A 12,896-nucleotide genomic window follows, 5' to 3' on the forward strand; every position below is an offset into this window, starting at 1 on the left:
TACCAGTCTTTAATCAGGACAGGGACTCTCAAAAAATAATCACATCACATTAGTAAGATTGCAATTTTTCTACGACTTCGTAATCTCTATTGTCTGGGCGAACGTAAAATTGTATCCTATACGAGTAATAGTGATTATTAAGTAAACAAAGTGAGTCATAATAACTGACACGTAATGTAAATAAACATGTTAGTCACCATAGAGGTTATCTCGTAACTGCAATCTTGACCGATGTCGCTGGTTTCACTTTCCTCTATGAATCATTACAGTAATTTAACATTTACATGAAAAGTTATCTAAAATATGTATGTTTACTGTACAAAGTTAAGTTTTCATGCACCTATTAGAATAATTCACTTGTGATATAAAAAGTTAACTATTGCAATTGAAATATGTCTAAAGGGGCCCACTGATTAACAGTCCGCCGGACGGTATCGGCCTGTCAGTTAGAACAAAATTTTGACAGTTCCGAACAACTGACAGGCCGATACCGTCCGGCGGACTGTTAATCAGTGGGCCCCTTAAGGGCCACTTGCACCATTCACTAACCCGGGGTTAACCGGTTAAACCTGCGGAGTTACCATGGTTACCAGTACAATTTGACACTGGGTTAACGGTTTAACCGCTTAAACCTGGGTTAGTGGGATGGTGCAAGCATTAATAAGTGTTTGTTCTGAGACTTCTGAGACACAAGACCAAACTTAACATAGAATTTACGTATTAAAAAAACAAAATATAGGAAATCAAATGTGTTTGTCGCTCTTTTTTGTCTTATTTCTTAAAGTACAAAATAACAAGAGGTGTGAAACATAATCATAATTAGCACACCTAGGTTTCACATCTCTTTTACTTAAAGAGATAAAAGGCGTATAAGAAAAGGTTAATAACTATTCTTATAAGGCTTATATACACTGTCTTCAGTATTTATGTATAAGAAAATGTTAAAACTACCTAAGGTAAATTTTTGTCCGTATGTTACTAATTGCGTCACTATTAGAAATGTATCTAAACCTACATTTTATATTTGTAAAGATAGCTCATATACCACAACAGTCAAATTTCCCCAGTTAGCCTCATATTGAATATCCTAGCTGTTTTGTAGTTTTACAAAACGTAATTTCAACAAGAACTATTTTATTTCCAGAGTTCTTCAGACTCGGTGCTAATTGGTGGCGTGGCGGAACGAGTCCAGAACATGCAAGCGCCTGTCGCTTCCACGCTACACCGCAACAAGAGTGCGCTGCATTCTGCGACCCCTGTTGCGCTAGGTAAGGAGAACCTTGTCAACCTTCCTGGCTAGCGGGTTGCATGTGGTAATTACGAGGGTCCTAAAGTAAGAGCTAGACCATATAAGAGTCCCTTAACTTGAAACTCGGGTAAGTCCATCTGTCAGATTATGCGATTTTGGTATTAAGAAAAGGTAATAGGGTAGATATTTGCTGAGAGGGTCGAATGGATTTACCCGAGTTGGAAGATAAGCCACACATAAGCGCCCGTCGCTTCCACGCTACATCTTGCATCATTTTGCCACCCCTGCTGCGTTAAATAATTACACCTTTATTATTAGTACTATCCTCCTGAGTCCCCCTTGTCATTATTGTAGTTTTGAATTTGGAACCTTCTTGTATTCCATTTTAATTAAAAATGCGTTTTGGATTAAATCCTTTATAAAGGCCTCAGGGACTCAGGAGGCTATAGGTTATTTGAGGTCTCATATTTTTACAAATGCTTGAAATTTCCAGGAGGTAGCATGACGTCACTAACCTCAGCCCCCACAACACCAACCCCCTGCGCGTCCCTCTCGACGTCCGACTTGTCGGAGCGGCCTCGCATCAGCCACGGCAAGCCGAACCTGGCGCCGCGGCCGCCGGCCAACCCGCCGGACCGGCCGAGCCCGCCGCCCAAGAAACTTAACATTAATGGCGGGAAGATGGCCGCCAGGGCGCAGAGCATGCGAGTGCCCAGGTGAGGAAACTAGCTTATTTTCAGTGATTAAAGTCTTTCTACATATTCGATGGTTTTATTTCTAACGGGCCACCATATTGCCAAGGCTATCTATGTTCATTATCCATTTTGTCTTTTGGTTCTTATATCATCTCAGTCATCTCTTACGGCTAGTCGATTTATCAATAAGATTCATACTTTATCAAGTTTATCTATAAGTCATATCAGATTCGTTCGTGGCCTTTTAGTACAGACATAATATAATAATATTTCAGACCTTTCATTTTGCAGTGTTTTAAATACCAGTTCTTATACTTTATCAGCACAATAATTGTTTCAACCATCTGTGATCGTACTGATCGTAAGTAACATTCGATAAAATGGTTTCACAGTTACTTCTATGAAATTGCGGTTACAGGCGCCATATTTAACGTTAGCACGACTGTAAGCTGAGTGTAAATACAATTGTGGTTTTTATTAAGTCCCAGGATAACTGGAGTGAACATGACAACTATGTTCTACAATCGTCGAACCACAAGTTAACAAATTAAGCGAGAGGACAAGCGTGTAGCGACCTACTTTCTCGCGCAAGAATCAGACGTTAAGATGTAGATCCCGAGTGAATAAGATAGATGCTTACTGTTGAACATTGACTGTTTACACTGTCAGCGAATATATTTTAAATATGTCGAAGAAAACTCTCGCCCGTGAAGAAAAACTTCATTAAGTGATCGCTGCCAGTCGGTCATCTGTTTTAACCTCGATACCGTTGTAACAGGTCGCCGCCGGTGTCGCCGCCGTCGCCGGTGGGGTCGCGGCCGCCGCAGCTGCCGCCCGCCAACCCGCCCATCGGGACCAAGAATCCTGCTTCACATTTCGGTAAGACGATCGATTGTTTCTTATTAATGGAGAGAATTTGCGTATTATAGGATTCTTTTTAACCTCGTTCATAATATGTACCTACCACATCAAACATGTTAGTGTTGTAAATGAAATGAATATGAATGATATCTGTGTGTGCAGGCACGATGCGAGCGCCCCGCGGGCTGCGGCCGCCGGGCGTGTGTCCGCCGCCGCCGCCCGGCGCGCCGCCGCCGCCGCCGCCGCCCGCGCGCAACGCGTCGCTAGCGCAGCCCCCGCCGCCGCCGCCGCCTCATTACAGGCAACACGTCAGTATACTTACCCTTCATATATACTCTGACTAGCCAACTCTGTGGGAACGAAAGGTTCGATCGCTGTGTCGCGCTCCAACCTATGGTTGCCGCCGCCGCCGTCGCCGGGCGCGCAAAGTCGTGGCCGAATCGTAACGCTTCACTAGTGCAGCCCCCACCAGGCAACATGTAAGTATAGTTAACTGTGAGTACAATGCGTGCGCCTTGGGGCCTACATCCACCCGGCGCGTGTCCGTCGGCTCTATAATTACTAATTAGACTTAAACTTTCTTAAAAAACCTAATGAAAACGCTCTTAAAAAAATTAACTAGCGACACCTTGTCAACGCCGTCACCGGTTCGGTTCTATAAATTATGTCAATATAGGAATTTGTCCTTTATAAAGGCGTCTGGGATCCAAGAGCCTCAAAACGACTTCTCGGTCAGTTAATTCTCTGCAACTCATGCAAAAAGAAGAATAACGAATTAACCCTTATTCTCCAGAGCGTCGTGCACGATGAGACGCCCGCCCCGCCGCCGCCGGTGCGCGGCTCGTCGGTGCGCGCGCCGGAGCTGGAGGCGCGCTTCGCCGACCTGTTCCACGCCCCGCACCGCTTCCCGCCGCCCGACCCCTTCCTGCGCATCGTCAAGGGCTACTCCAGCGCCACCGCCGCTGGTAAGTATGCGTGATGACTCGAATCGAGTGGTACTTGTAATATGCGTGATGCGGCTCGTATGTGCGTGGCATTGATAAATAAATATTATAGGACATGTAAAAACAATAACCCAGACGACATATTCATCTAGATAATTGTTACTATACTTAATAATAATAACCAGAAAAGAAATGTCATTTTTTTTCAGTAAAAGGTACATACTGGCTGCATCCCGTGCAAAAACCGAAAGGCATTTTTGTTCTTCCTCGTAAGACCCAGGGCAATTTTTGCTTTTAAATTTGGAACTTTATTTTATTTCTATATGAGTTAAAACTCAAATTTAATTTGTACTTGTACAAGTACACGGGGACTTACGAGGATATTCTTATTATGACACGAACTATGAACCACTGAATTCTATTGTGCATTATAACACTGGAGTAGCTATTGCTATAATACATTTTACTTTAGAAGAAACGAGCCTATTGATCCTAAGACGTAATTACTTTTTTTTCATTTAAAATATTGTACTGCTAGGACACAAACCCCAACGTTTGTCATTTTCATAGAGCTAAACTGACACTGGCAAATCCCTGCCTCATTTGTTAGATTTTTTTTTCTTTAAAACATAATATGCACTTCATATAGTACATACGATATCGAGTACTTAGATAGTCCTCAAATTTTGTTGAAAGTTTTCCGGCATCAATCTATACTATACCGGAAAACCTTCAACAAAATTTGATATTATATATTTGATTCATAATAGAGTTCAGTGGAATTCACTTAATGCTTGTATTTTTATATTATTTCAATTTATAAGTAATAAAGTAGTGAACCGTCGAACACAGTTAGTGACAATTATACCTTATCTCGCTGCAATAAGGTTAGCCAATTGCAGAACGAAGTTAAGACGAAACGTTGAAAAAAGTAGTTTTAGACCAAAAGTTGTTTAGTAGTTGTTGTTATACAAAGTGCACTTACTAAGATACAAGACATTTTATTTAAGCACATGAATAGTGATTAAATGTATTACTATTATTTAACTTGAACTGCCTAGAATTATTCCATTTCGTTTATGTATACGCACATTTGCGTAGATTTGTATCAAATTAGTATTATTATGTACATGGTACATACTATACAGTAAGTGCAATAGGTACAAGTCATGTGTTGACATAATAATTAGGACGTATGTAGTTAGTAATAAGAGTCATTTTATATCGTTATCCGTTACATACCAAATTATTGAAATTATCCAAACTTTTGTAGAAGTTTTACAAAATTAAGCCTTAAGCTTCCTTTTTCATTTCAAGTGAGGCATTTCTTACTAGTGACTTATTGAAATATCAATATATTTTTTATTATGTAGGTATATTGACTTTAAATCAAGATCACCTAAAAGGAATTGCGAAAATGTTTATTAAGACTTTTTAATAATTATTTGTCAATGATTTGCTCTGTACTTGTCAGAAATGCCTCAATGCACGATGCATGTCTAAGGGATAATAGTTTTAGAACAATTTTACTATTGCACTTTTTGAGTATAAATATTTTCAAAGAAGTATTTCAATTCAAGTATCCCTATTGCTCATAACTTTATTTTTTTTAAGTAAAAAGAAACTCCCATTTAAAAATTGCATTTATTTCAAAGTCTGAATTGAATTTGCGTTTTTCACAAAGTGTTTTCACTTTCATTCACCTTTCAACATCTCACAACCACTGAGTGTTTCACTGATCATGGAAGTTCAAATTAACCCCACGGGAGTTTGGTTCCATTGGCCTCAAAATTCAGTCATTTCAGACCAAACATATATTTGTTATTAAGTTTCTATTAAGGTAGAATAAATTATTTTTCTTAATGAATATGTAGATGTTTAATTATGTTTACGTTGAGTCATTATATTAATCGTATGTATATGTAGTTTAGTCGCTGTAACGCAAAGTATTCTCCCGGCTGAGAGGTAATCGCTAGTAAATAAATATTGATATGTAATTTTTCCATTTACTTTTCCTTGTATTTTTGTCGCGTGCATGATATTGATATTAAAAAAATCTTATAATTGAATTTAAATCTGCTTATATTTTGATACGAGAGTTAAACACAAACACACGCAAGAGTACTTTATTTTGTTATAAATAGTATAAACTGACAAACATAATTTTATTTATTCCATACATATGCTCTGTGATCTCCACTATTTTAAGCCTATCAAAGTTTCAGTATTTATTTTTCCGTCCTTGTTTTTACAAAAATTGGGTTTGAACGTATTTTTTATGCAATTTTCATCAGAAAAATTCAAATTAATTTTTATATATTTCTTTAATCGATAAGACCCAAAGTATAAAAAGTATACGATTAGCATTTTTACTAGCGATTGCCCTCGTTAATTAGGAATGTTAAAAATACGTATGTCGTTTGTGATCTATTATTTTAATAGTGAGGTGCCATGTACTGCGAATTTGTGTAATTGTTTTATTAAATGGCTTGAAGTTATTCACATTATAATTTTAGTTCAAAAGGTTGCAGCCTTTCTTAACTAGCGTAAATCATTTTACGATGTCATTCTGGTAAATTGAACCGGATAACGAATTTGATTCGTTGATATCATACAAAAAAATCGTTAAAATTTATTGTTATTTAATTTGTACTATAGAAAGTACAACGGGTTACTGATGATGTCTAGATCTAATTTTGAAAAAAGGCCATAGCATCGCAAATCAGATACTCATTTATATTGTTATTATTTGCTCAGTTAAGAAATGAAGCGACCTTTAAAGCTTTTTGTACTGAGAAGCAACAGGTATTGTGATACAGTGATGTGGTACGATGCTTAATAATTATTTACATTATTATTTTTAAATAAAAGAGTAATTATTATTGAAGAGTTATCATGTATTTCATTCAACCTAACATTTTCGTTGATGCTTATTTTGTGTCTGTTCCTTTCATGCTTCCAACATAATTACATGTAGGTATTTTGGTATCATTAAATTTGAAGTTAAAAAAATACTATATTTATTATAGTTTGGTTATATCTCTTTTTAATATAGATTAGGTACCAAAGGCAATTTTTAATTGTGTTTCGTAAGACTTGAAACGCAATTGAATAGAACTATACTCGTACTATCATGTAGCCTAAGGGCTCCTATCCCATCATATTACAATGACAAAGAAATGGCACACTTAGTTTTAAATAGCATTCTCCGCCGATAAACCATAGGACCAAACCAAACCGAATCACGTATAGACAGACTATGCGTAGAGAGTACACATTTTAACTGTTTCTTGTTATAAATCAAGTCTAAACTGACCCTTTTTATAATCAAAATTAATTTGGTACCTAATTGTTTATATTCCAAAAAATATACGTATATTAAATTAGCAAAGTATAAATTTTAATAATAAGTACGATATATATTTGAGCTGTAGGTCGTCGCGTTGCTAGTTACCTATTCGTTGTATGATGTCGTACGTAAGTGTTGTGGTCCGCAGAATGCGAACAGCATGTATATGGGTAAGTTTAATTACTTTCTTAGAGCATGGTAGATTTAGTCTATGTATTTACTTATTTAGGGCTCACTTGCATTGTGCTTTGTCTTTATAGGCAGTAGTTTAGCATGACTTGAAACTCATAAAAGCGTATAGAAGCGATCTTGTGATTACTATTACGGTGCCATCAGGCTTGAACTTTATAACCTTATCAGGCACCGAAGGAAGCAAGAAGGCTATGGGGATTATACCGTTACCTAAAGGTAATCGGTTTTGTGACTTACCATCGCTTCTATACGTTGAATATCTTTTAAGACGTTTTCACGTTTTTTGAACCAAAAACCCGCGCCATAAAAGGCCTTTTTTTTCGAATTTTCTATATTTTAACTATTCTAAGAGTTTAATTAAAGGACGTGGAGACGGAAGCTATTATATTAGTGCTCATTTACATTTGCACGCGCATCGCATGTTGTCTGCACCGTTGCACGGCACGTCCGCATGAGAACACTTTGGTTACGATATTGAAGAAAAAAAGCACAAGGAATATTCTGCTTTTTATATCCTTGCAATGACGAGGAGTTCCCTATCTTATTAGGTTCTCATAAGCCCTCACAACGGATATCCCTATGTGCTTTCGCCAATAACAATACATTGAATACAATAATGAATATACCTACTGCTAGGTACTTTCACAAAATTTGGCTGCACTTGCGTATACTGCAGCTAGATTGTGTGAAAATGTAAGGTTTTATAAAACAATCGGATTTTAAATATGTCATATTTCACGAAAATGGTTTGGCAATACTTGTGTGCGTCAACTTAGGAGCGCTCTCCAGTTAATTGCGCACAAATATATTCAGCCCTAATTAGTGAGATAAACTATTAAATTTCATAGTTTGGTTTTATAGGACTCCCATTACTGAATTACATTAAGATAATAACAAATGTACATAATACTTATTTTTATTAAAAGCTTGTGTATTCCGAATTGCTCTTAGTGACACGTATGTAAGTCGCCATCAAATGGGTACGCAACTGTGGACAAATATTTAACTTTTATCTATTAACCCACCATACAAGCCTAACTAGTATGAAAATGAATTAGTACTATATGTAGGACATGGGGCCTTCGGAGGCTAAATATCCAAATTTTTAATTTCTTGAGTCTTGTTCGCTCTGATTTCGTTCGCACCTATTTGATGGCCACTATAAAAAAAATTGGTTTTCGAATTCTGTGTTTTTATCTAAATTTTGTGTTAGTTTTTTTTTCTGGGTATCGAGAAACTAAATATCTGAAGTGCAAATGCAATTGAAACAAAGACAGTAAAATATCACATTGCTTTTCCAAATCACTCAGTTAAAAATTGCAGACTGTCGTTCTAGTAATAAACCTCCGAGTCTTAACTTTGGTTATTCAGTTTGTCGATATTTACCGTGTGTTTTATTTCAAATACTTACGATATGTGAATGTGCAGCGCGCGCGCACCCGACGAGCAAGGCGCAGGCGCCGCCGCCGCCGCTGGCCGTGCCGCTGGCGGGCTGGTCGGGCACGTCCAGCGCCTGCTAGCGAGCGCGGGGGGCGCCCGCCCCCCCCTCCGCCACCACCGCGCACCTCGTGCCGGACTCCCACCCCGCCCACGCCCTGCTCTCCGTCGCCCACGCCCTCCTCTTCCCCGCCAACACCATCGCCACCGGCAAGGATAAAACCCTCCTCCCGATTGAGGAAGTCACCATGCCTTCCGATGACGTCAGCGACTTGAGAGACGTCGTCGACGCCATCAACAAACTCTGCGACACGATGAAGACGTCCAGCTACGACGAGGACACTTTCGAAAGCTGCTCCCGATCGGGCAGCGTCGATTTAGTCGACGCGCTCGTAACTGAGGAGACGATCCCCGAAGAAACTGTTTTGGAAGAAGTCGAAAGCGACCCCGATTGGTACGTAGCGTGCCAGGTTGAAACGGCGGATCCGAGCGACGTTATATTTAAGAAGGTGGAGCATTACAATACGGAGACGTGGCGACAATCCGTTTCTAGGCTAGAGGTGGCCTCTCCGGAGGATGTAGTCGTGAGTACCGCTGAGACGTATATAGCGGAAACGTGGAGAGTACTGCAAGCGGAAGTTCACAAAACCGAGCAGGATAGATGGAGTGAGTCTTCGAGGGTGGAAAGTTCAGAATCGGAGCAGAAAGCGCACGATAGATTGAGTGAGAAGCCGACTAGAGAAACGGTGATTCCAGAGGAAGTATTGCAGAAAGCCAAACCAAGAGAGACGCAAGATAGATGGAGTGATCCTTCCTCGAGAGAAATAGTGAGTCCAGAATTCGTGCAAAGAGCGAAAGTAGAGACTCAAGATAGATGGAGTGATCCTTCATCTAGGTCAGAAATAGTGAGTCCGGAGATAGTGCAGAAACACGAGGGTTCAGTAGAGAGATGGAGTGATTCTTCCATGTCCTTGCCGGGGCAGATAGAAGAGGAGACAGTGACGTCTGATGAGCGACAAGCTCATGAAAGCGAGATGTACTACACAGCTTCGTCTGAAGTTTCCTTGCTCTCCGATTTGGAGGGAGCTGATAAAGTACAAGATGAGCCAATAGAGAAGGAAGATGATAGGAAAGAGTGCGTGATAGCGGGGCACGTGGCCGCGATGCGGGAGCGCTTCGAGAGTATGACGCGCACGAACACGCCGTGCCCGGACCTCATGCGCTCGGCGTCTCCCGCGCTAGACGTCTTTAGAAACATTACGCCTTCCCCTGATCGTTTAGGATAAAAGTTAGAGTACACGAGGCCAATCTAAGTGACACTTGTTTATAGAAACGCCAATCGATGTATATGGAAATGATCACGTGACCTTTTGTTCGTATATCTCCGAAACATTTTTACCTACTTTAAAATTGGCGTTTTCGATAAACGAGTGTTACCTTGGCTCGGCCCCAGGTTAGGGAAGAGGTAGATTAGTTAAGATTAAATCTTGAATTTCTAAGTGAGTATCCTTTAATAGAGTACTTGAGATGTTAGAAAGTCCTATCGAAATATATATTTCTACTTCTGCCTAACATTTCTCCTACTGGTATACTAGTTATTTGTGGTTGTATTGGTGCATTTATTTTTAAGTACACGTGTAGACTACCTTATGTAGTCAGGGCAATAGGTTTTCATATCAAGACTTATTTTACGGTAAGCGTTACTGTTATTATTTATAACTAGTCTACCTCTTTTCTTAGGTATCATAGACAAGACTGTAGAAGACGTAGGTACGTAGTTGAAATATATATCGTAGAGGTTGTAACAGCTGAAATACTTAGATGGCTCTACGCCTTATGATTTGTGTTAACTGGATTGTCAAACGTTAGCGCTTGATAAAAGTTACTTGAAATAAATCATTTATTATTATACGTTATTATAATCTAGTAGCTACGAAAATATATGGCGACTTGCAGCGCCATCTAGTTCAACTCTAAAGCCGCTATACGATATATTCTTCAACTGTGCTCTGTGTAAGGTCTTTTGTCTATGTTAGGTATAGTTGTGGTGTGATTCAATTTTGTATCCTCTTTTTACGAAGTAACGAGTATTTTAAAAGTATTGAGATGCAACCTTTGCTAGTCTTATGCGATAACACCAACAGTAACGAAAGTGCCAAGGGTGTTTCACACTTAGTAGGAGGGTTGTGATTTTTTTCTTAGCTTACCTTATGAATTTGTACGAATGCAATAAGTCTTCTGATAGTCAAAAGGTTATGTCGGTAATGTTATCTTAGGGTCGTTATTTTAGAATTGCCCATATTCTGTAGTGTACCAATATGGGTGCAAACATCCAAAAATACGTGCCATATTCAAAAATATGTCCCATAGCTCTTATGTCAGCGAATTAAGAACTATGGGACATATTTTTGAGTAAGTTATATGCACCCATATTTGTACACTTGACTGTACCTACGCATTTTTAAATTTTAATCTGAAATGTAACTAAGTGACTCCATACATTTCTCACTGTCAGAAGATTCATGGGCGAAGGGGTACATATCGGGAAGTTGCATAGTTTTTAGAAAATGTAAGGGCAACGTTACGATTTCTTAAGCAGTTTATATTATCTTCAGTATATTTGCACTGCACTGATATACCCAGTGATTAGCGACATGTAAACAGTACTAATTAATCTATTGTGATCTGGAGAAGCTCAAATTTTGTAGTTTTTTAATGAAACTAGCCTTGAACTATTGCGTCAGACCAAGTATCATGTAAATGCTCTGATTAGCTTAGCTTACGCTTTAAACTGAAGAGTTTATGGGTAATATTCGGACGTTCAAACCGATGTCCTTATCCTACTCGTGTTTCCGCACATGAGAAGCCAAGATGCCAATCGTTTGCGCCGTCGTAACGAACGAAACGGTAATGCATCTCTATCACTCTTCCATATAAGAGCGTCAGAGAGACAGCGTTTCGTTCGCTACAGCGCAAACGATTGGCATCTTGCTAGGCCCCCAGAGCTTTAAGGAGTGTGCGATCGGTTCTGGTGGCAGACGCTCCAACTGGTTACTGCATTCTGTAGAGTAGATTAACCGAAGCAGTACAGTCAGCGTGGTATAGTAGGTAGCGTCCAAATTATTCAAATAGTTCGGTACGCCATACAAATAATATGGTGTTCCGAACTATTTGAATACTTTGGATACTACCTACTATATGACTCTGACTGTACATCGAGTTTTACAAACTAATCTAAGCAGAGAGCGGAACCTAGAATACGATGACCAAAACCAGCATGTTATTTTCCAAAACTCAGGATAATGGTAGCGGTTCGAATGCTACAATATTAATAGGGGGACCTTACGCTAAGTCAATATGACGTCACGGCAGGACCCTGAGTTGTTTGGCCAGATCGCCGCCATTTTATTCATAATCTGCTCTGATTGGCTGACGACTTATGCTTCCCTATTTACGTAATCGATTATATACTTATTATATAATTTATAAAAAGTTGCCATAAAAGTTAAACATTTGTTGTCAAATTATTTTATAGAAATCATTCGGTTACTTTATGACTTTTGTCTGTTGTGAATTTTGTACCAAATGTTTATTGGGTGAAACAATTTATTTAATGGTGATATTAGTTGTATACAATATGAAATCTTGTTGTAATCCATGTACTTTAGTGTTATCAGTCTTCTAACAGTGTAGTTTTTAGTCCTAGTTATTATATAAACGTGTTATGTGTACAGACCAGACCTTTAACAATATACGGCTACTTAATACAATATTTATTTTATTACCTCCTTCCAAAAGATTCTTAAAATTACGGGATTTTATCACAGGTATTACCACCGATGAAGAAAAAAGATTCGCAGTATTTACCTACAATTATTTTTAGTGTTCAATACTAATTAAAAGGCCTAGATAAATATCGAATTCACCATCACCATTACGTGTTTTTCTCTTAGACATCGGTTACACGCTAATTCTGGCGTCAGTTCAGTCCATCAGTCTGGTCAGACTGACGGGAGAATTATCGTGTAACACGCGGACTGATGGTTTGGACTGATGAAAATTTAAATTTTTAGATAATATTCGTCAGTCCATTTTGAATGACAGAAAACTGATAGGAGACTGATAGGAGACTGATCGTGTCATTCTCGCGTCAGTCACCATATTAGACA

General features: G+C 38.8%; 2 protein-coding genes across 2 annotated transcripts in view; both read left to right on the forward strand.

The window, feature by feature from the left end:
- LOC134796366 (WAS/WASL-interacting protein family member 3-like) overlaps positions 1–8,854 on the forward strand; it is a 35,642-nt gene extending 26,788 nt beyond the window's left edge. The window contains exons 3-8 of the mRNA XM_063768538.1: positions 1,145–1,268; positions 1,743–1,965; positions 2,723–2,823; positions 2,968–3,113; positions 3,599–3,770; positions 8,719–8,854. Of these exons, the coding sequence (XP_063624608.1) occupies positions 1,145–1,268; positions 1,743–1,965; positions 2,723–2,823; positions 2,968–3,113; positions 3,599–3,770; positions 8,719–8,810 (858 nt within the window). The 3' untranslated portion in view covers positions 8,811–8,854. The remainder of the gene's footprint in view (positions 1–1,144; positions 1,269–1,742; positions 1,966–2,722; positions 2,824–2,967; positions 3,114–3,598; positions 3,771–8,718) is intronic.
- A 121-nt stretch (positions 8,855–8,975) lies between these two features.
- On the forward strand, positions 8,976–12,497 carry LOC134796389 (uncharacterized). Its single transcript, XM_063768581.1, has one exon. The coding sequence runs from the start codon at positions 8,976–8,978 to the stop codon at positions 10,011–10,013; it is 1,038 nt and encodes a 345-aa protein (XP_063624651.1). The 3' UTR covers positions 10,014–12,497.
- The last annotated feature ends 399 nt before the right edge of the window (positions 12,498–12,896 follow it).

This window comes from Cydia splendana, chromosome 13, assembly GCF_910591565.1.
Source record: "Cydia splendana chromosome 13, ilCydSple1.2, whole genome shotgun sequence".
In the NCBI taxonomy this organism is placed as follows: domain Eukaryota; kingdom Metazoa; phylum Arthropoda; class Insecta; order Lepidoptera; family Tortricidae; genus Cydia; species Cydia splendana.

Coding starts and splice junctions, on each gene's coding strand:
- LOC134796389 (XM_063768581.1), top strand. CDS start 8,976: ATGCCTTCCGATGACGTCAGCGACTTGAGAGACGTCGTCGACGCCATC.